The sequence below is a fragment of the Hemitrygon akajei genome, chromosome 2 (genome assembly GCF_048418815.1).
Source record: "Hemitrygon akajei chromosome 2, sHemAka1.3, whole genome shotgun sequence".
Taxonomy (NCBI): Eukaryota; Metazoa; Chordata; class Chondrichthyes; order Myliobatiformes; family Dasyatidae; genus Hemitrygon; species Hemitrygon akajei.
In genome coordinates, this window is record NC_133125.1 from 131,308,189 (window position 1) to 131,329,266 (window position 21,078).

Sequence of the window (21,078 nt, forward strand, 5' to 3'; positions counted from 1 at the left end):
ATCTGTACCACCCCTCATCTTAAATATGTCTAGTAAGCAAAAAGTCACAAGAAGTAGGGAGAGAACAGAGCTGTGGGTATCCCCAGAAGTGTGACAAGTGATTGGAGTAGCAGGAATACCCAAAAACGTGGAGGAACTCTGCAGGAGGGTAGTGAGTAGTGAGTGTACCAGGTTGAGACCTTTCACCTGGACTGGTCCATTTCCTTCCATAGATGTTGCCTGATCTGTTGAGATCCTCCAGCTTTATTGTGTACAGCCCCAGAGGATGCTGAGCAGTCATGATGGGTCAAATGGTGGTTTCTAACACTGAACTGCTATCTGATTCATTAATGGGAAAGACAAAATGTGACAATTGCTTTTATCCTGAAATATAAGAGAAAAGAGATGCAGCTTTCCCCCGCTATCCGAAGGTGGAGCGTTCCTATGAAACCTTTCATAAGCTGAAATGGCGTAAAGCGAGGAAGTAATTACCATTCATTTATATAGGAAAAATGTTTGAGTGTTCCCAGACCCAAAAAATAACCTACTAACTCATACCAAGTAACACATAAAACCTAAAATAACACTAACGTGTAGTAAAAGTAGGAATGATATGATAAATACACAGCCTATATAAAGTAGAAATAATGTGTGTACTGTGTACAGTAGGTTTACTTACCAGAATCAGGAAGACAGCCAGCACACTGGAAGGTTCATGCATTTTTCTATCATACAGTTCTTTGTAAGCACTCAAAACATACTGCCCTAAACCTATGTGCCCTTTCAAAATTAAAGTTATACTTTTCGGCAATCATTGCAGCACTGTCAATCGTAGCGAAAATCTCACACAAAGCTATGGCGGCTTGATGCGGAGTGTAGTTCCCGGGGAAGGAGCTTGGCGGCACCACTCTTGCTGCCTCTGAAAGGCAGGCTGCAAAACAAACGTTGAACACTGTTTTCGCTTTCGCTTTATCGTAAAAGCGGAAATTCTCTTCGGATTTCTTTCGGTTAGCGAAAGCAGGTACTAATGTAGGTCTTTCGTAAAAGCGAAGTGGCGTAAAGTGAACTTTGGTAAAGCGGGGGACACCTGTAATTAGCCTACTGATGGTATCCTGCAGATCCACTTCTGGGATTGGTTTCTGGTCATGTGGAACAGTATTACAGTATCAGTCAGAAAGCAAAATGCTAGCAGTGACAGAATTTACAATCTAATAACTGATCACTTGTCCCAATTAGTCTATATCAGTGTATTTGGACAGAAGCCCTAATGTTGTACCTGCAGCCTATTTTCTCCTCAGCTTCCAACCCGACCTGTTCTTAAACCCAACAGCCTCTTCGGTCTAGTGGCACATTCCATAGCTTCACAGTGTGTTGACACCTCAGTCACTGATGGTATTCTGCTTTCGCATGATTCCTATCAATAGAGTGGATGGGAGAGCCAAAGATCAGAGGACACAGCCTCAAAATAGAGGGATGTCCATTTAGAATAGTTTAGGAAGGGAATTCCCCAGATTTGGGGTGCAGCAGCTTGGCCACCAATGGTGGACCAGAAATATTTGGTAATAAGGAAAAGATCACATTTGGAGAAGTGCTGAATCCCAGTTTTCTCAATCATTTTCCAAATGTGTACATGCCTACATTTGATGTACTGTATTTGTTTCCTATCCAGAGGTCCTAGTCCAGAACTTGACCAATATATTGACTAATCATTTCCCTCCATGGTTACTACTGATTTCCTCCAGTAGTTCTTAATTTGCTCTAGGTACCAACATCTGTAGTCTCTTGTGCCTCCATAGTAAATGAGAAATTGATCTACAGTTTTGAATGTGACTTAACTTACCATTATATCTATTTATTTTGTATGTTTTGAAGAATTCCCACAATTTCCAGTTTTTGGATCAGCCAAGTTGTAAGCTTGTTTTCACAACCACCAGACTGAGCACTGGATAACTTGCTGTAGTTGAAGCTGATATGCAATGGCTTGTTTTAGTTTTTTTTGAGACTTCAGAGTAGGATTATTGGTTGAACAGGGCAGCAACCACATTAACCAAGGTTTGGAAGTATTTGGAGATAAAATTGGTAAAGATCAGGGATTGATTCACGCTGCTGTCTGTAAGGAGCTTGTATGTTCTCGCCATAACAGTGCGGCTTTCCACTGGAGGCTGTGGTTTCTTCCCATAATCCAAAGATGCACCGTTAGGGTTGGTGAGATTTGGGCATTCTGTGTTGGGATTGGAGGCATGACAGCACCTGTGGGCTCCTCAACACAATCCTCACTGACTTATTTGAAGTGAACAGCACACTTCACTGTATGTTTCAATGTACATGTGGCAAATAAAGCTAATCTTTATCTTTAAACATTGGCAAAAAGCAAATTCATCATTAACTGAGCGAAGTAGTTAAATGAAAAAGAACTCCTCATTTCTGAATGAGTGATAGTGTGACACTGTAAAATTCAAAGATGAGGAATCCTTACTGTTTTGAATGTATAGCTACTCAAGAGCTTGTGTCTTGTGAAACCAGGGAAGCATTGTCAATTTGCTACAGGCAAGATGTTATTTTCACTCAGAGGGTATTGTACTTTGCAACTCTCAGGATGTTTGAAGATACTCATTTGCAGAGTATATTTGGGACTAAAATCAATAATGTTTTGGACACCAAGGGAATTGAGAGATGTGGGGAAGAGGGACAAGGTTTAGAATCAGCACTGATCTTATTGAATCGCAGAGAGAGCTCATTAACCTTGTGGCCTACTGCTTTCTGACTGAAAATTTTTCGGCTCTTTTGTCATTCCACTCTTCATTTTAATGATCTGATGAAAATTCAAATAAGATATTGGATAAAACATAGGTGATTTGTTATAATATGCTGCCATTCTTGAGTACTGATGTACTGCTGTCGCTCTGCTGCAGCACAACTGAGGAGCCTCTCGCCTAGACACATCAAAAGTGATAGTGAGGATGACGACTTTCCAAACGTGACGTTGGACAGCGTTAATGAGACTGGATCCACAGCACTCTCCATTGCAAGAGCTGTACAAGAGTAAGTACATCTCTTTCTCTGTACTTTGCATATCCTTGAAAAATAGTTTCACTTCCCAGTTTTTTTTTGTTGAAGTAACATAACATTGCAAGAAAACTTTCATAAAGTGTAAATCTTTTAAGTGCAGGTCAAATATAGACCTGTGGTGTTTCTAATAATGGTGGTATGCAGTTGTGTTTCTTTATACAGCTTTCTAGTTATTAGAATTTTAGTAACTTCCTTAGTTTTATTTAGAAACTAAATGATTGCAAGTCTTGCATTTATATTGCACCAATTACTTTCCTTCTAGAAGGTCTAAATCTCTCAACAGTTACTGAAGTACTTTTATTGGGTAGTCACCATAGGGCACAGAGCAAGGTGGTAGAAACAGCAGTGTGATAATAATCAGGTAATCTGTAAACAAGAATGCTGATTGAGGGATCAATATGGCCTGTTCTGCTGCTGGCATTTAGGGCTAAAGTGAAAGTCCTTCACCTCTGGTGGTGTTCAGGACTTCCTTCATCATGTCAGTAGCTTCACCTTGGTTTTCACTACTGTTAGTCATGTAAGTCCAGAGTGGAGACTCGGGAATACTGTCACACTCCGATGCAGAAGGATTCCTCGTTGTTGTTTCCGTAACAGCTTTGTTTTACCAGTCAGGTTTGTTGTCCCTGGGCTGAACCTCCAATCCTGACCTCTACCCTTTGACCTGTTTGGCGTGGGTGGCCCAACCAGAAGCCAAAGCCCGATGCCAGCCATCATAGCTCTCTGGGTCGTTGAGGCACACAAGCCTCCAAATCACAGCAAGGTTGCGGTCCTCTTGAAGGATTGGTCAGGCAACTGGGGATAAATACTCTTCTGTTTGGAATGTTGTTTTTGGATTTTTTTTTTGCATCTGGCACCTGGGGAAGGAAATGGACATGCTTTAAGACTGAAACACTAACAGTGCAGCACAGGCATAGAACTGTTTGTAGTATCTGCTCAGATTTGTTACTCACTACCTGGGACGCAACAAATATTCACACTCAGGCAGAGTGTTGTAACTAACTGAGCTACATTGATTCTATACTGCAAGGACTATCTATAATTGCCAACAAAAAGAGAGCAAGAAGTCCTCTATTACTTATGTCGTGTTCTTGTCAGCACCCTTTAACTGAGATGATGGAATAAAATATGGAAACATAAGAGACAACAGATGTTGGAATCCGGAGCACCAACAATCCGGTGGAAGAGCTCAGCGCTTTGAACCGCATCTGTGGGAGGAAAGGAAATAGCAATATTTCAGGTCACTGAGTTCCTGAAACAGATCAGTTGTAGCAATGGAATAAAATATATTCAGTGGAGTGTTAGCCTCCCTTAATTCTCTGAGTAATCACTGCAATCTTCCCAAAGTGTCAATGAGAATGGTTTGTTATCATATCGTGAATTTTGTTTTTGGTTTTCAAAGATTCAAAAGTACGTTTATTATCAAAGTACGTCTGCAGTATTCAACCCTGAGATCCATCTTCCCACAGACACGAAACAAAGAAGAACCATGGAACCAACCTGATCAAAGAAAAAACATCAAACCCTCCCTCCCACCATGTGCAAAAAAAAATGCACAAATGGCAACAAAAAAAGGAGCAAAAACACAGAATATAAAACACAAAATCAAAAAGCATAGCTCAGTTTAGTGCTCATTATCTGCAGGCTGTCCCATTTCAAATATCGCCCAAAAGTAGTCCCAAAAAAGTAGACCGGAACTAGAACTAGAACAAATCATATACCTGATTTAGAGTCCAAATCTACAGTCCGTTTCAATTATGTTTCGTGGCAACAGTACCACAAAAAAAAGTTACAAAAAGTTTGTATGTAAATAAATAAATAGATAGATAGAGCAAAGGAGAAATAATGAGGTAATGTTCATGGATTATTCAGAAACCTGATGACAAAGAGGAAGAAGCTGCCTAAAACATTGAATGTAAGTCTCAGGCTTTTGTATCTCCTCCTTTATGGTGGTAATGAGGAAGCCATGCCCAGTATGGTGAGGATGGTGCTTTGTTGAGACACCATCTTTTAAATACGTACTTGATAGTGTGGAGGCTTGTGTCCAAGATGAAGTTGGCTGAGGCTACAAGCTGGCATTTTGCATTTACTCAGATGTGGTTTGGGCCTTGTCAGAAATAACAGATTCTTGTTACCTGATGTCAGTAGCAGCAATAGAGTGCCAGCATGAAGTTCTTTTGCTTTTCTGGAGTTCTTCCTCCATGTGCTTTCAGGTTGTTCTAGGTGATTGAATTTCATCCTTAGTCACTTGCACCAGTCCTGTTCCAGCTTCAGTACCAGAGAATATTGCAGTTGTTGCAAAAATCATGTTTGTGTAGTGGAGCAATGTGCCTCAAGTCAAACATTGGAACATCAGCAATATGTGCCTGACTGTAGGTATAAAGAGAAATGAGTGATAAGTTCCATGCTACACTTTCTAATTTAGGCTGAAGGTTGATTCAATGCTAATGTTGCCAGGGTTGCTACTTTCTCTCTGGTGTCATCCACCTATGGGCAGTGTCACCAAAGTTCTAGGCCCAACTGGTCAATGCTCAGCTCAGTTTCTTCTGCACAAATGTGGACTGTGAATGACTGATGACACGGAATCATCTCCTCCCACCCCACCTCCCCAAGGTGTCCAAAGCTTGCTTAAAGGTGGCCAGCTTGATAGGAGCTCCTGGATCTGCCTGTGGGCAGGATGCCTTTAAATTATTAACTCTCTGTGGCACCTACCCACATCGTCTCCCTCTGCACCTTACTGTTCCTTTCAGTGATTCTACTGATAGAGCTTGTTCCACTCTATTGAGTAAATGAACGCTTTTTCCTCAAACGGACCACTTCCGCAGCAGTTCCCGAAACTATCATCTTTATCGCAGGAAGCCCAAGGGAGGAAAGCAGACCCAGGGGAACATCACCACCTGTTATGAGTTGCACCATCCCAAAATGGAAATGTGCTGGTCATCCCTCACTGTCATAAGGTTAAAGTGCTGGAACTCCCCACCAGGACGACTCCAGCAGTTCAAGGTGGCCGCTCGCCACCAGCTCTTTGAGGGCAATTTCAGATGGGCAATAAATGCAGGCCTTATCAGTAATACTGAAATCCTAATAAACAGAGAAATGATCTAGATCTTCCATTTCCCACCAATGTGCTGGCATAAGCCACATATGCTGCACCCTTCTCCCTCACCTCTCTCACCCTGCACCCTGACCATGCTAAGACACTGATAGCTTTTGGCATCTCACCAACAGGCAGATCCAGGAGCTCCTAGTAAGCTGGTTCCTCTTAGAAAGCCTCAGACGATGCTGTCATGCTACCAGTGTAACCTGTATTTTGAGCCATAAAACTGTTTAGAGAACAAATAAGTTGTTAATACAGTACAGGCCCTTCATTCAACAATTTTGTGCCAATCTTTTATCCTATTTCAAGATCAATCAAACCCCTCTGTTTCACATAGGCATCCATGTGCCAATATACGAGGGGTGATTGATATGTTCGTATTCAAGATCTGTATGCTCCATGACCGTGGACTAAGTGTGTAAATGTAGGAGGGAACTATGTTGAAAAATAAATGTGCTAGGTTTTCTAAAATTGACTCCTTCTACCTTAGGCCACAACCTTATAAATCACCCCTAGTAAGAGTCTCTTAAATGTCCCTACCACTACCCCTGGCAACGTGTTCCTCACACTGACTACTCTCTGTGTAAAAAACGTAAGCCTACTCTAACATCCTCCCTAGATGTTCCAGCAATCACCTTAAAAGTGTGCCCTCCTGTACCAGCAATTGCCACCCTGGATAAAGGTTGTTGGCTCTCCACTCTGTCTGTGCCTCATAACATCTATCAAATCACCTCTCATCCATAGTAGTTTAACTGATCCTCCCTTCAGGTCAAACACAAAGTACTGTTAATCCTTAAACATCTTTCCGTCTGCTTTTAGTGAAACTTGCATCTATTAGCTGACGAAGGCTTTAGAAATGGGCAGAATTTACAATAAGTAAATAAATATGATTAAAGTATGGAGGATGCGGCTAAAATAAAATTGAAAGTAGATACATGGTGGGGCCGGTTTAGTGGGATATTCATTCAAACGAAGGAAATAGGGACTAGATGGGCGAACACCAAAGTCGGCATAAGACTTAATGGGCCAAATGGCCTCTATCCATACTGCATTGCTCTATGACTTTACAGTACAAACCACTCACTTGAAGAAAGGAAAGTAACATGCAGATCTATATTTGGTTTCAAATTGTTCCTCTTTGATTTAAGGAAACAAAGGTTAGTAATAATGGGAGGGTAAGTTTATATATTTTTAAAAGATTTTCGGCAGATTATTCATCCAACTGTGCAGGTTGGAAATGATTATATTGCTCACCGCGAAGAGAATCAGGGCAGAAGTTAATTCATGGTTGGTAATGCTGAATGTATAATGGACTCTGCTTCAGAAATTATGTTCCGCTGAAGTTTTTCAAAGTAAATTTTGGAATGAGAATGAAATGCACACCTAGGATTACATTGTGCATTTAAAGCATCAAGTGAGGACCTGTTTTAGGATAGCCACTATTCTTCTTTGTATTTGATCACCAGTAATTGCAAAGACAGATCTATCTAATTTAAAATTAATTTATAATTTCTATTAAGACCCAACCTGGCGTTATGCCAAAAGCAACAGGTGATCATCCACAGTGCAGAGCGGCAGGAAGTGGGTTGAATGTGTTTATGAGACGGTTCACAATTAAGTCTGGCTGGCTTTTCTCCACCCTTATAAATAACCCCACTTTAAAAGCACAGTCCATTCATACACATTGCTTTATGACTGGGATCCAATAACAAGGTAGCTTTCAAAACATTAGTAAAGGCACCCTCATTACCAACTGTGAAAGAGAACAGATTCAGAATCGCCACCTGGCAGACTTTTGAAATGGTCGCCTCTGAAGCGGCTAGCAATTGCCAGCTGACATTTTTAATCAATAATATAGTGCTTGTTTTCTTATCTTGTATTAAAGATTTCAGTAGGGTTGCCAAACCTCAAGGATTACCCTGGAGATCCTAGGAATTATTGACTGACCTCCAAGGCACTGGTTCCTAGGCAATCCAAGAAAAAAAAGAAATAACTTAATAGAAGTGGCTTTGACTGACATTCCAAGTATTACTTTATTTGGCTGTTAAATGATTTGCATGATTTCTGACTGGCTGTGGGAAGGATGGGAGTGTGGACACAGAATTTGGAGACTGATGGGGCAGTGGATCAGATGATCATGTGAGGACATGTCCAGAAGTAGGTCAGCTATCTTTGGCCACCAGTTGGCAATCAGTAGTTTCCAAATTTGGCAGGGGGCTGCAAAACAAACAAGTAAGCAAGCTTAAGTGAAAGGAGCAGATTTCAGGACATCCTATCCACACCGCTGACTCCCCTCCCTCTCCTCCCCCCGCCAGATTGACTACACTGAGGATAAGTACGGAAATCTTGTGTTCTCACTGAGGTTAAGGTCTGTTGTCTCTCACCGCCCCATGGCACCAGCAGAGGGAGATCCCCTCCACTTCTTGATTGCAAAGATGTATACCTGAGATATAATTAGCAATGGAAATGAGGAAAAATCTGGCATATTCAATCCTTCTTTCAATGAAAGCACTAAACCGACACCCTGTCCATATTGTGGCAAGTGTGGAAATCACAAGGCAATGTTTAAAGAGTTTTGATGCTCTGGCCAGTGTTCGAACTTTAACCATCAAACATTGAAAGAGAAACAAAAAATACTGCAAAGGTTTATTGGGTCAGGCAATATAGATGTGAAGGGGAAACAGAGTTAACATTTTTAGTATGTGGCCTTTCAGTTCCAAGGTAACTTAGTGAGTATTTTCAATATTTTTTGGGCTGTAGTCTGACTTTCTAGCAGATATATTTTTTTCTCTTTAGATATTTATTCTTCAGTGCATTTCCTGCAGGATTTTATAACTGTCACGTTGATCTTCATAGAATAATCACGATCTTAAAGTTAACTACTTGTGAAGGACTCCCAGAAGTAATATGTTGTGTTGGGCTCCCAGCAGTTATGCATTGTGAAGGGTACTCACAGTTAATTTGCTTTTCCTGTAAAATAATCTGAAGCAGGCACTTCAGCTGATCTCATTCGTTCTGACCAAGATATCTTCCTGATTAAGTCCCATTTTATTCAGTTTTGCTCACATCCCTCTAAAACTTTCCTGTCTGTGAAATTGTAGTTCCACCCACTGAGGTTGGGGGGGGCAGGGGACTACCACTAGAGGTCATGGGTTAAGGGTGAAAGGTGAAAAGTTGAAGAGGAACATGAGGGGAAACTTTTTCCACTCAGGGTGGTGAGAGTGTGCAATGAGCTGCCAGTGCAAGTTGTGCATGCAAGCTCAATTTTAACATTTAAGGTAAGTTTGGGTAGGTGCATGGAGCATAGGAATATGGAGGGCTATGGTCGCGGTTCAGTTCGATGGGAGTAGGCATTTTAAATGGCTTGGCACGGACAGGATGGTCTGAAGGACCTGTTTCTGTGCTGTACTTCCCTGTGACTCTGTATGTGCCAACCTCCAGGTGGAAAATCTTGTCACTTAGATCTCCATTGAATCTTTCCCCTCTCACCTTAAACCAATGATTCCTAGTCTTAGGCCCCCTGGAGAAAGGACTGTGAACACCTATCTTATCTCTGCTCCTTATTTTAGTAAATCTCTATAAAGTCACCTCTTGGCCTCTTTCGTTGCAGGAAGGGCACTCCCAGGTAATCCGGTGTCACCTCAAAACTCACACCCTTCAGTCTCGGCAAGATGCTTGTGAAGCTTCTCTGCACTGCATATAGCTAATTGCACTTTTCCTGCAGTATGGTGACTAGAACTGTGTGCAGTTTTCTATGTCCTGTGTCACCAATATCTTGTACAAGATGACCCAAATTGTGTGCTCAATTCACCACCCCTTGAAGGTAGATGTACCTTACGTCTTCTTCACCATCCTGCCGACCAGTACGTAGGGAACTATGTACTAGTGCCCCTTGGTTGCTTTACTCCACAACATTCCTTAGGGGCCCAGCTATTCTCCGTGTATGTCTTGCCCTGGTTAACATCCAAAAATGCTTCACTCTGCACTGGTCTGAATTATATTCCATCTGCCGTTGCTTTGCCCACTCTCCCAGTTGATCTTGATCCTGGACAAACCTCTTCACTGTTCAGTGCACCAACCTTGTGTCCTCCCCAAACTTACGTTCTCATCCAACTTGTTAGTACACATGTCAAACTACAGGGGAGTCAGCACTGATCCCTGGGGCACATCACTGGTCGCAGGCCTCCTGCGTGGAAAAACAACCTGATCCATCGCCGATCGATTGGAAGAACGTGACAAGTGTGCATGCGGCCAGTTGATAGCACAGTGAATTGATTTGGCTCCTCCGTGTGAGGGATACTCTCTTTTGGGCACGGGCATTCAAGTGTGTATGTCTTTTGTTTTAGTGGGCCCGGTTTGTAGCTCCCGCACTGTAAGTGGCCCAGTGTGTATCGTTACTAACATGACTCAGTAAATCGCTTAATCGCAGTTACTCTGTTGTCATTCTTGCTTCGCGCAGTACGTAACACACCCCTGTGACTACATTTGCCCAGCTCTCCCTGGATCCAATGTGGCTATCTCTGCTCATCTACCGGGGAGACTGATTGGTTGGAAAAAGCAAAGATCTTACAGCCTCTATTTTTAATAAATTTGTACAATTGTTTCCAGAGGTCCCACTGAATTTACAAGAACTAGGATAAATGTATAAAATTTGCAAATTGTTTCGCAAGGTAGGTGTCATTGGCAAAACCCATGTCTTTGGGGCATCCATAATTGCCTTTGCGGATGGTTGCTGCAGGGAAGGGAATCCCAGATCCAGACGCAGTGATGTTAAAGGAATGTCCATAGAATTGCAAGTAAAGATAGTGTGCAACAGGAAGGTAAATGCAAATGCTATCACCCTTTAGGGGATATTGTCCTTACCTGGAACTCGATCACTATTCCTTCATTGTCATTGAGTGCATTCTAGAAGGAAATGTTGTTGGACTAATCTGGAAGAGAAACAATAGTACATTCTAAATACCATAAGACATAGGAGCAGAATTAGGCCATTCTGCACATCCAGTTTGCTCCGCCATTCAATCATGACTTATTTATTTTCTCCCTTCTCCCCAATTCTTATGCCCTCTCTCCATAACCTTTGATACCCTTACTAATCAAGAACCTATCAACCCCCACTTTAAATATACCCAAAGACCTGGCCTCCACAACAGTCTATGGCAATGAATTCCACAGATTCACCACCCTTTGGCTAAAGACATTCCTCCTCACCCCTATTCTAAAGGGACATCCTTTTATTCTAAGGCAATGCCGTCTGGTCTCCCAGTGGTCTCCCACTCTCCCACTGCTGCAGACATTCTCTCCACATCCGCTCTATATTCAGTAGGTTTCAATGAGATTCTCCCCTAATTCTTCAAAACTCCAATGAGTTCAACCCAGCTTGATGGAGTCAGCAGGTAGTTATTTTCCACAGGAATAATTTTCTTTGCACTTTTCACCATATTCATGTGGTCCAATTGAATTTGAGGTCAGTGGTTTCTCCCGGACTGTTGAAAGTGAGGATCTTATTAATGAAAATCTTTTGACTCTCAGATGCAGTCAGATGGACCTTCTCTTGTTGGAGATTGTCATTGTATGACAGTATTGTCTCGTAATTCTTACTTGGCACTTGAATGCTACTCAGGCCTTTCTGTCATGGTTAACCAGACTGTAAAGTAGCATAAGGTACCATATGTGTACTTCAATAATAAATTTATTTTGAACTTTGAGATTGAATTGATCCTTGATTCCAATTCCTTGTGGAATGGAACAGGCTGAGTTTCCGCATCTTGTTAGTGTCATGGGCAGGATAGGTTAGAAACATTGCAAGATTCTTCAAATACCACAGCTGAGATGTTGCCTGTAGTTATATACAGTTCTCTTCGCTGTTCCTTTCTGTCATGTGGAGTAAATGAAATCATTTGCAGACTGGCTTCTGTAATGTTGAGATAGATCATTCACTTGATGAAGGTGATTACAAATGCTTGCCAGGACCCTGACGAGCTGAACCCTGTCGTCATTCTGGATGGATTTGCTGCTGCTCTGAAGGTCATCTGCTTGGTGCTGCCAGTGGAGGCCACCAATACGGTGTCAGTCAGACTGACATTGGAGCGAAGTTAAATACACAGGGTCACTCTGTCAGAGTGTGAAAGAAATTTGGAACTCTCATGCCAACTGCAATTGATCCTCAGTCAAAATCACTATTCTTAATCTGTTCTTCAGTTACCATCCAATAGATTTCTTTGTCACAACTGCCTCGGTTTAAAGCAGTCAGTAAACTGAGGTGTGTTAAATGAATGGAATGAGTAATAACTGTGACAAATTGAAGCCCAAAATCCCAGGCAAGGTGAAAATAAATCTGTCCTGACTCTTGCTTGAGTGCAGTGAGAAACAATTCAAAGTCATTTGTATTCACATTACAGAATGCCAGTTAACCATTGGATGGAGCCAGCCACACTTAACCTTGACTGCTCCATCCTTTCCATCAAAATAATGTAGCCTGGATGATCTTTGATTTTAGACACAAGAGGTACTGCAGATGCTGGAAATCCAGAGCAAAACCCACAATGTGCTGGAGGAACTCAGCAGGTCAGGCAGCATCTATTGATGGGAATAACCAGTTCGCATTTTGGGTGAAGACCCTTCATTAGAACTCTGATTTTGAACCTTTACGTTGGTTGTAGAACAGTTGGGGACTTAAACCAAAATCTAATGAAATAATTGAAAGGAAGTATCTGACTTAATTGTATACAAGGTAAGGCACAAGTCATCAGAACCGAAAGTACATTCCTCGCTAATAAATGCAATAATGAGAATGTGCTTTACAATTATTGGTGCTCTCTTTTGGCTGGGATTTTGAACAAAGGTCATTTCACTTTCCTCTGATGTAAACAATACCATTAGATCCAGATTCAGTCCTCCAGAAGGGTCTCGGCCCAAAACGTCAGCTGTACTTTTTTCCATAGAAGTTGCCTGGCCTGCTGAGTTTCTCCAACATTTTGTGTGTGTCCATTAGGTCCAATCAGGGAACAGCTTATTTTATTATGTTCCACTATGAAGCTTGTGGGGCTTTGCTCAAAGTGTAGTACTTCATAATTCCTTATATCAAACTAGTCTGCTCATTCTGCCAAGCTATCTATGTCCTCTTTCAACCTATTACCATCTTCCCCATTGTTTACTTCAACTCCAGGCTTCATGCTAACAGTAAATTTGGAAAACATCCATGCTTAAGTCCTGAAATACTCAGAAAAGACATCCCTTGTCTATTCTGTAAATAGGTAACATTGGGTTGACATAGAAACCCACAGCTGAAAAGCCTCGGGGAAGGAAAGCAACCTCAGAAACAAATTACCCCTGATTGTTTGTGCACACTTCCTGGCATCTGGGTAGGTAATAGCTTTGACTGGTGGAACTGCAGAGTTTAATGACTTTGTTCAGAAAGGAATTTTTTTGCTAAGAAAAAGTAACCAGATTTAAAATAATTTATTTATTTTTGTAAGCATTTTCTGCTGATGCAACAGTCCAGTGTAGAGCAGGTGGAAGTTCTGCATATGGGAAAGATAAAGCAGAACAAAGTGCCTCATAATACCAATTTTTGTATGTGTGGTTTTCCATTTATACAAGGCTAAATTAAAACATTTGGAAAATATCTGTGTTTTGAAATCGATCCCTTCGCAGTTTTCTGCATAAAGTTTCCCTGCAACAGTGTTGACACAACTGGGAGCGCAGAGTTCAGACAGCCCTGCCGGACGGTCTCGGCTCGAAACGTCGACTGTACTCGTCCATTGATGTTGCCTCCAGCGTTTTGTGTGTGTTGCACTGAGTTCAACTCTAACATCGGGTGGTGTCTGTGGAATTTTGTACGTTTTCCTTGTATCCACAGATGATTCCTTCCAGATACTCAAGGTTGCTCCCACATCCCAAAGATGTGCACAATGATAGGTTAATCAGACACTGTGATTTGCCCTTAGTATGCAAGCAAGTGGTTGACGATGGGGGAAGATAATGAGAAGGTAGGGGAATGAAACTGGATTAGTGTACCATTGTGTAAGCGGATGGATTAGACCATCAACGTGGACTTGGTGAGTCAAAGGATTTGTTCTGCTCCAAGGCTGTTCACATACCTCAACCATTGTTTAGACTTTATAATTGTTTGGTTACAGCTCAGTTCCACACTGTGCCTTTTTATTTGTACTGATTTACTATCGATATACCAGAGAGCTTGGACCTAGGCTGCACTTCAGTTTTTACCTGAGGTATCAAAAGAACAGGAACGTGTTTCTGTACATGTGGTTGTTCCGGGGTGTAGGCTGTGTAGTGGGAGTCACAGACGTGTGCAATAGAGTGTGGGATAGGTACATGACCGTAGGTGAAGTTTTAGGTACAGGCTAGGTATCGATCCTTCCCAGTTTACAGATGTCTATCACAGTACAGGCCTTTCTGCCCACAGTCCTTTTAACCAACTTCTTTATCAATCTAACCTTTCCCTCCTACATAGCCCATAACCATTACTTTCTTCCACGTGTCTAAAAGTCTCTCAAATGTCCCTAAAGTATCTGCCTCTACCATCACCCCCAACAATGCACTAACCACTGTATGTTTTAAAAAGACAACCTGCCTCTAACATCTCTCTTAAACTTCCGTCTACTCGCCCTCTCGTATTAGCCAACCCCCTCTGGGTAAAAGCAGTGCCGGCCTCCCACTCTATCTATGCCTCTTATCATCTTGTATACCTCTATCACGCCTCACATCCAAAGGGAAAATCCCAAAATGACTCAACCTTTCCTCAAAGACATGCTTATAATCCAAGCTGCATCCTGGTAATTCTCTTCTGTATCCTTTCTAATGATTTGAAATGCTTCCTATAATGAGGAAACCAGAAATGAATACGGTACTCCAAATCATAAACACCAGCAATTCTACAGATACTGGAAATATTGAGTAATTCACACAGAATGCTGGTGGAACTCAGCAAGTCAGGCAGCGTCAATAGAGGGGAATAGCAGTCAACATTTCAGATGAGACACTTTATCAGGACAGTCAAAGAGCCTCAGACTAAAACCTTGACTGCTTATTCCTTTCCATAGATGCTGCCTGACAATACTCCAAGTTTTTAACCAGATTTTTACAGAGTTGCAACATTACCTCGAGGTTCTTGAACCCAATCAGATTTAATATCACTGATGTATGTTGTGAAATTTATTGTTTTTGAGGCAGCAATACAATACATAATTATAAAAACTGTGAGTTGCAATAAGTATGTGTATACATATGTTAATATATATGTATGTGTAAAACTAATTAATAAGTAATGCAAAAATGTAGTGAGGTACTGTTAATGGGTTCAATATCCATTCAGAAGTTGGATGGCGGAGGGGAAGATGCCGTTTCTGAATCATTGAGTGTGTACCACCTACCTGATGGTAGCAATGAGAAGAGGGCATGTCCTGTGTGATAGGGTTCCTTAGTGACGGATGCTGTCTTTTTGAGTCATCCCGGATGTTGGGGAGGTGGGTGCCCATGGTGGAGCTGACTGAGTTTACAACTTTCTGCAGCTCATTCCAATCCTGCGCAGTAGCCCCCCCACCCCCACACACACACACACCAGACGGTGATGCAGCCAGTTAGAATGTTCTCCAGGGTACATCTGTAGAAATTAGTGAGCCCCTTCCCCAGACTAATGAACACACTACATACCTTCTTAGCATGCTAGCCAGCATTTGGGAGACCAATGGGGAAAAAATTCATGGCTGCCGTGGTGCTGCAGGCATTTTTTCCCGTGTGAAAACTCTGATCACGGCTGCATTCTGACTTGCAGATCGTCCGGGTTACGCAGAGTTCGGAGGGACAGAACATTGCCGTAACCCGGGGAGGAATTTTCCCTCGAATCCTTTTGCCCCTATCCCTTATGAAAAGCAAGGTCTTCAGAACTAGGTTTATCAGGCTTGTTATTAACACTGACATCTGTTGTGAAATTTGTCATTTTGCAGCAGTGCAGTGCAATTCATCGAATTTTACTCTTAGTTACAGTAAGAAGTATTGAGAAAAATAAATCAGTAAGTTCAAAAAGAGAGAAATAAATGAGGCAACCACTGAAAGTGCTGGAGGGACTCAGCAGGCCAGGCAGCATCTATGGAGATAGACAGTTGATGTTTTGGGCCGAGACCTGCCTTCAGGACTGGGAAAAAAAAATGCAAAGTCTGAGTCTTTTTTCCCCAGCCCTAATGAAGGGTCTCAGCCTGCTGATTTCCTCCAGCATTTTGTGTGTGTTCCTTTGGACTTCCAGCATCTGCATATTTTCTCGTTTTGAGGAAAACATGAGGTGCTCTTGACGGACACTTCTGTGATCTACTGAGGTAGTAAGTCATGGGAAAAAGTGTTCCTGAGTTGGTGAGTTTGTACCTTCCTACTCAGCATCTTAGTGAGTGTGAGTGTACTTCTGCACTGTATTCTATAAAGCCACTAGTCTCCATGGACCTCTTGCTTAATGGTTCGTGGCATAAAAAAGGTTAGGAACCTTTGCACTAGAATGGCACAATCAGCTGAATTGAATTGACTTTTATTTCTTACATCCTTCATATACATAAGTAAAATTCTTTACATTATGTCTCTATCTAAATGTGTAATGTGCAATCATGGTAACTTACAATAAATAGAACAGTCAGTGTAATACAGAGTATGTACACTCAAGTCAGCGTGAGTTCATCAGTCTGACGGCCTGGTGGAAGAAGCTGTCCCAGAGCCTGTCGGTCCTGGCTTTTATGCTGTGGTACTGTTTCCCAGATGGTAGCACCTCTTAGCATCAAAAAAAAATTGATTCAAAGCCCACTCATGGGACTTGAGCACAAGAACATGAACCAACAGTGCAGTTCCAAGGGTGCAGGGGCTTTTGGATGAAGATGTTAAATTGAGGCCTCATTTGTACAAGATTAGATGGAGATATTTTACAGAAGAACGGAGAAGGTCTTCTAATCAATATTAATCCCTGATAACTCCTCCCAACTTTTATTTATATATATATATATCACAGAAAGCATCCTGTCCAGATGCATCTCAGCTTTGTATGGCTCTGTCCAAGGCCGCAAGAAATTGCAGAGCGTCGTGATTACAGATCATGCAAACCAGTCTCCCCTCCACTGAGTCTGTCGACACTTCCCACTGACTTGGGAATGCAGCCAACATCATCAGTGACCCCTCCCACCCTACCCCCATCATTCTCTGTTCTCCCTGTCTTCCATCTGACAGAAGATGCAAAAATCTGCGAGCGTGCACCATCAGGCTCAAGGACAGCTATTATCTTGCTGTTATGAGACTCTTGAATGAGCCTCTCTTACACTAAAAGATAAACTCTTGATCTCCCAGCCAAGCTTATCAGGGCTCTTGCTCGTTATTTGTGCACTGTAACTTTTTCTGTAATTCTAACACAATATTCTGCATTGTGCTGCCCTTTTTATTACCTCAGTGTACTGAGGAACGAGTGGCACAGAAGAGAAGTTGAAACCAGCAGAGCTCAGCCAAGAATATATTAAATGCTGCGACAGGCTTGAAGGAGGAGGTACAGAAGCCTGAAGGCACACACTCAAACGACTCAGCAACAGCTTCTTCCCCTCTGCCATCAGATTTCTGAATGGACAGTGAACCTATGAACACTAACTCACACCTTTTTTTTTGCACTACTTATTTAATTTAATATATATATTGTAATTCACAAGGTGTAATTATTATGTATTGCAATGTACAGTGGCTGCAAAACAACAAATTTCTCAACATTACCTGGTGATATTAAAGCTGATTCTGATTCTGAAGAAGCCGGTGGCCTCTCCTACATCCTTGTGTTCTTACAAGCTCCAGAGAGGGTGATAAAGAGATGCTTTTTAAAAAAATTATTCTACTGATGGTTTGATGTGCACAGAGTCATGATTTGGACCAAGGTTGTAAGGGCAGGTTTGGACTTGTGGGGATAAGGATTATGGTTTTTGCAGCAGTTTGCAAATGAACTAAATGCTTTGTGGAGTTGAAGAGCTTTTACTGCAGTGTCCAATAACCAAGGCAACAGTCGCCACCTGCAGGTGATGCTCTGCAAGAGCAGGGCAATTCTCATCTGGAATTAACTGCAGATTCTAACCCTACCGTGATCGATCCTGATTTTCAGTTATTTAATTTAAATTCTTCATCAGTTACTGGTCAGGGAACTGTGCTACTTTCCAAATTTCTGCTAAAGAAAGATAACTGTCATTTTTAAAACTGATGCCAGGGCAACTGACATTGTTGTTTAAGAAAAGGTTTAGTAAATTTGGTCTTGATAGGGATTTTTGTATGAGGTTACCTTTTTTGAAACAATGTATAGATTTCATTGATTAAAATCCACCACATTCATTTCTCATCACTTGCCTTCTGTCAGCAAAACTGCCTGCATCTGAGTCAAATTATAGGTTGTATTGCACTCCAGATAAAGAGACAGCAGATAGTAAGGCCATCAAATGCTTCGTATAAATAACCTCTTGAGGAGTGTCTGAAGACTAAAATCCACAGCAGTAAGGTATCATCTGAACAGCCCATTCTTGTGGAGCTGTGCTTCAGCGATAAACTAAGGAACGAGCATGTGAAATCAATATGAAGGAACGAAAACCACTGCAGGCATTTCTGACAATACCATCAACTTTTTCCCAACTGAACAGTATATCAATGCCCAAAAGCCTAGGAAGAGTGAGCTGAAGATGTATTTCTCTGCTCGTTTCCTCAGTTTACAGTGGTCGGGTAATTGAAACAATTCAATTCAATTCAAGTTTAATTGTCGTTCAGCCATGAGTACAGCCAAGTGAGACAGCGCTACGCTGGGGTCAAGGTGCAAAGCACAGTCCCACAGCACAAAGCACATCGTACAGGATAACAAGCACATTCGAGCCATCAACGCTGCAGAAATCTGCAGCTAACCGCAATGGAGCTCGTCTATCACCGAGTGACACGGGGGGGGGGGGGGGCACTCCAGCCTGGACACCACGCCACACTGCCCCCCGTGGAGTGCATCGGATCCAATGCCTCTCTCCTCACGTCTGTAAGCAGACCACACCACGGCTTGAGACCTAGTCATCGCACATACAAGATAACAAGCACAAAGTCAGACTGTGAGCTGTTAGTTTAATTACCTTTGGTTACTGATACCTCAGTCAGAACAAAAAGGGAGGTGATGGGGATATGAGACTGAATAGCTTGCAAAGCTTACAGGGGCAGGGGTGTCATGAGCGTTGCTTTGTGGGAAGTTAGCATGAGCCAAATGGACCGAATGGCCTGGTGGAATAAGCAAATGCTGGACTCAGGTGTCACTATTTTCTCCGGTAATTAATTTTGAAATGGGCTTTACATTCCTTTACAATGGGAATCATACAAGGAGCCTGAAATAGAAGCATTAGGTTCATACGACACACACAAAATGCTGGTGGAACACAGCAGGCCAGGCAGCATCTATAGGGAGAAGCGCTGTCGGTGTTTCGGGCCGAGACCCTTCGTCAAATCAGCCCGAAACGCCGACAGCGCTTCTCCCTATAGATGCTGCCCGGCCTGCTGTGTTCCATCAGCGTTTTGTGTGTGTTGTTTGAATTTCCAGCATCTGCAGATTTCCTCGTGGTTGAGCATTAGGTTCATTGTTGTTCAGGATCTACCTGAGTAAGATCCTTTACACAGCATCGAAATGAAAAAACCTTTTCATTCTAAGGATATGGGAGCCATCAACAAGGCCAGCGTTTATCGCCCAGCCTAATTGCCCTTTAGGGGGTGCTACTGAGCTGTCATCTTGACTTGTGGAGAGGAGGAAATTCAAGGATTGAGACAGAGTGAGATTAAGGGAATGACGATGTAATTCCAAGGCAGGGTGTCTGTATGACTTGATGGTGGTGTTACCATTCACCTGCTGCCCGAAAACAAGTTGCTCATTGAGGAAAAAGTTCATTATCAATAAAATGCCAAATCTATAATCTCCTATGTATCTGCTTCATATGACAACTCTGCACTTGGTGAAAGTAAACGGCATCTTAATGTGTTGAATAACTCAGATGGCATCTTTGAGACTCTTAAATTCTGAGGACCAGACCAAAGTTCTTATCAGTAGTCTGTGGCAAGCTAACTCATCCAGAAATAGTAGAATTTGGCAATTTTTATGACCCTATTAATATTAATAGTATTTCAGAATCAGAATCAGGTTTATCATCACCGGCATGTGACATGAAATTTGTTAACTTAGCAGCAGCAGTTCAATGCAATACATAATCTAGCAGAGAGAGAAAAGATGATGATAATAATAATAAAATAAAAAATAATAAATAAACAAGTAAATCAATTACGTATATTGAATAGATTATTAAAAATGTGCAAAAACAGAAATACAGTACATTAAAAAAGTGAGGTAGTGTCCAAAGCTTCAAAGCCCATTTAGGAATTGGATGGCAGGAATCTGAATCGCTGAGTGTGTGCCTTCAGGCTTCTGTACCTCCTACCTGATGGTAACAGTGAGAAAAGGGCATGCCCTGGGTGCTGGATGTCTTTTATAATAGATGCTGCCTTTCTGAGACATTGTTTCCTAAAGATGTCCTGGGTACTTTGTAGGCTAGTGCCCAAGATGGAGCTGACTAGATTTACAAACTTATGCAGCTTCATTCGGTCCTGTGCAGTATCCCCTCCATACCAGACAGTGATGCAGCCTGTCAGAATGCTCTCCACAGTACAACTATAGAAGTTTTTGAGCGTATTTGTTGATGTGCCAAATTGCTTCAAACTCCTAATAAAGTATAGCCGCTGTCTTGCCTTCTTTATAACTACATCAATATGTTGGGACCAGGTTAGATCCTCAGAGATCTTGACACCCAGGAACTTGAAGCTGCTCACTCTCTCCACTTCTGATCCCTCTATGAGGATTGGTATGTGTTCCTTCATCTTACCCTTCCTGAAGTCCACAATCAGCTCTT

At 42.0% G+C, this 21,078-nt stretch overlaps 1 protein-coding gene across 4 annotated transcripts in view; it reads left to right on the plus strand.

Moving 5' to 3' along the window:
- The window catches only part of klf12b (Kruppel like factor 12b), a 264,047-nt gene that overhangs the window by 207,937 nt on the left and 35,032 nt on the right, over positions 1 to 21,078 (plus strand). For 3 of the 4 annotated variants that reach the window (XM_073028016.1, XM_073028008.1, XM_073028023.1), the window contains one exon: positions 2,892 to 3,021. In XM_073028016.1, coding sequence (XP_072884117.1) covers positions 2,892 to 3,021 — 130 coding nt within the window. Of the gene's footprint in view, positions 1 to 2,891; positions 3,022 to 4,514; positions 4,832 to 21,078 lie in introns of those variants that run through there. The other variant, XM_073028031.1, reaches the window with a different exon arrangement.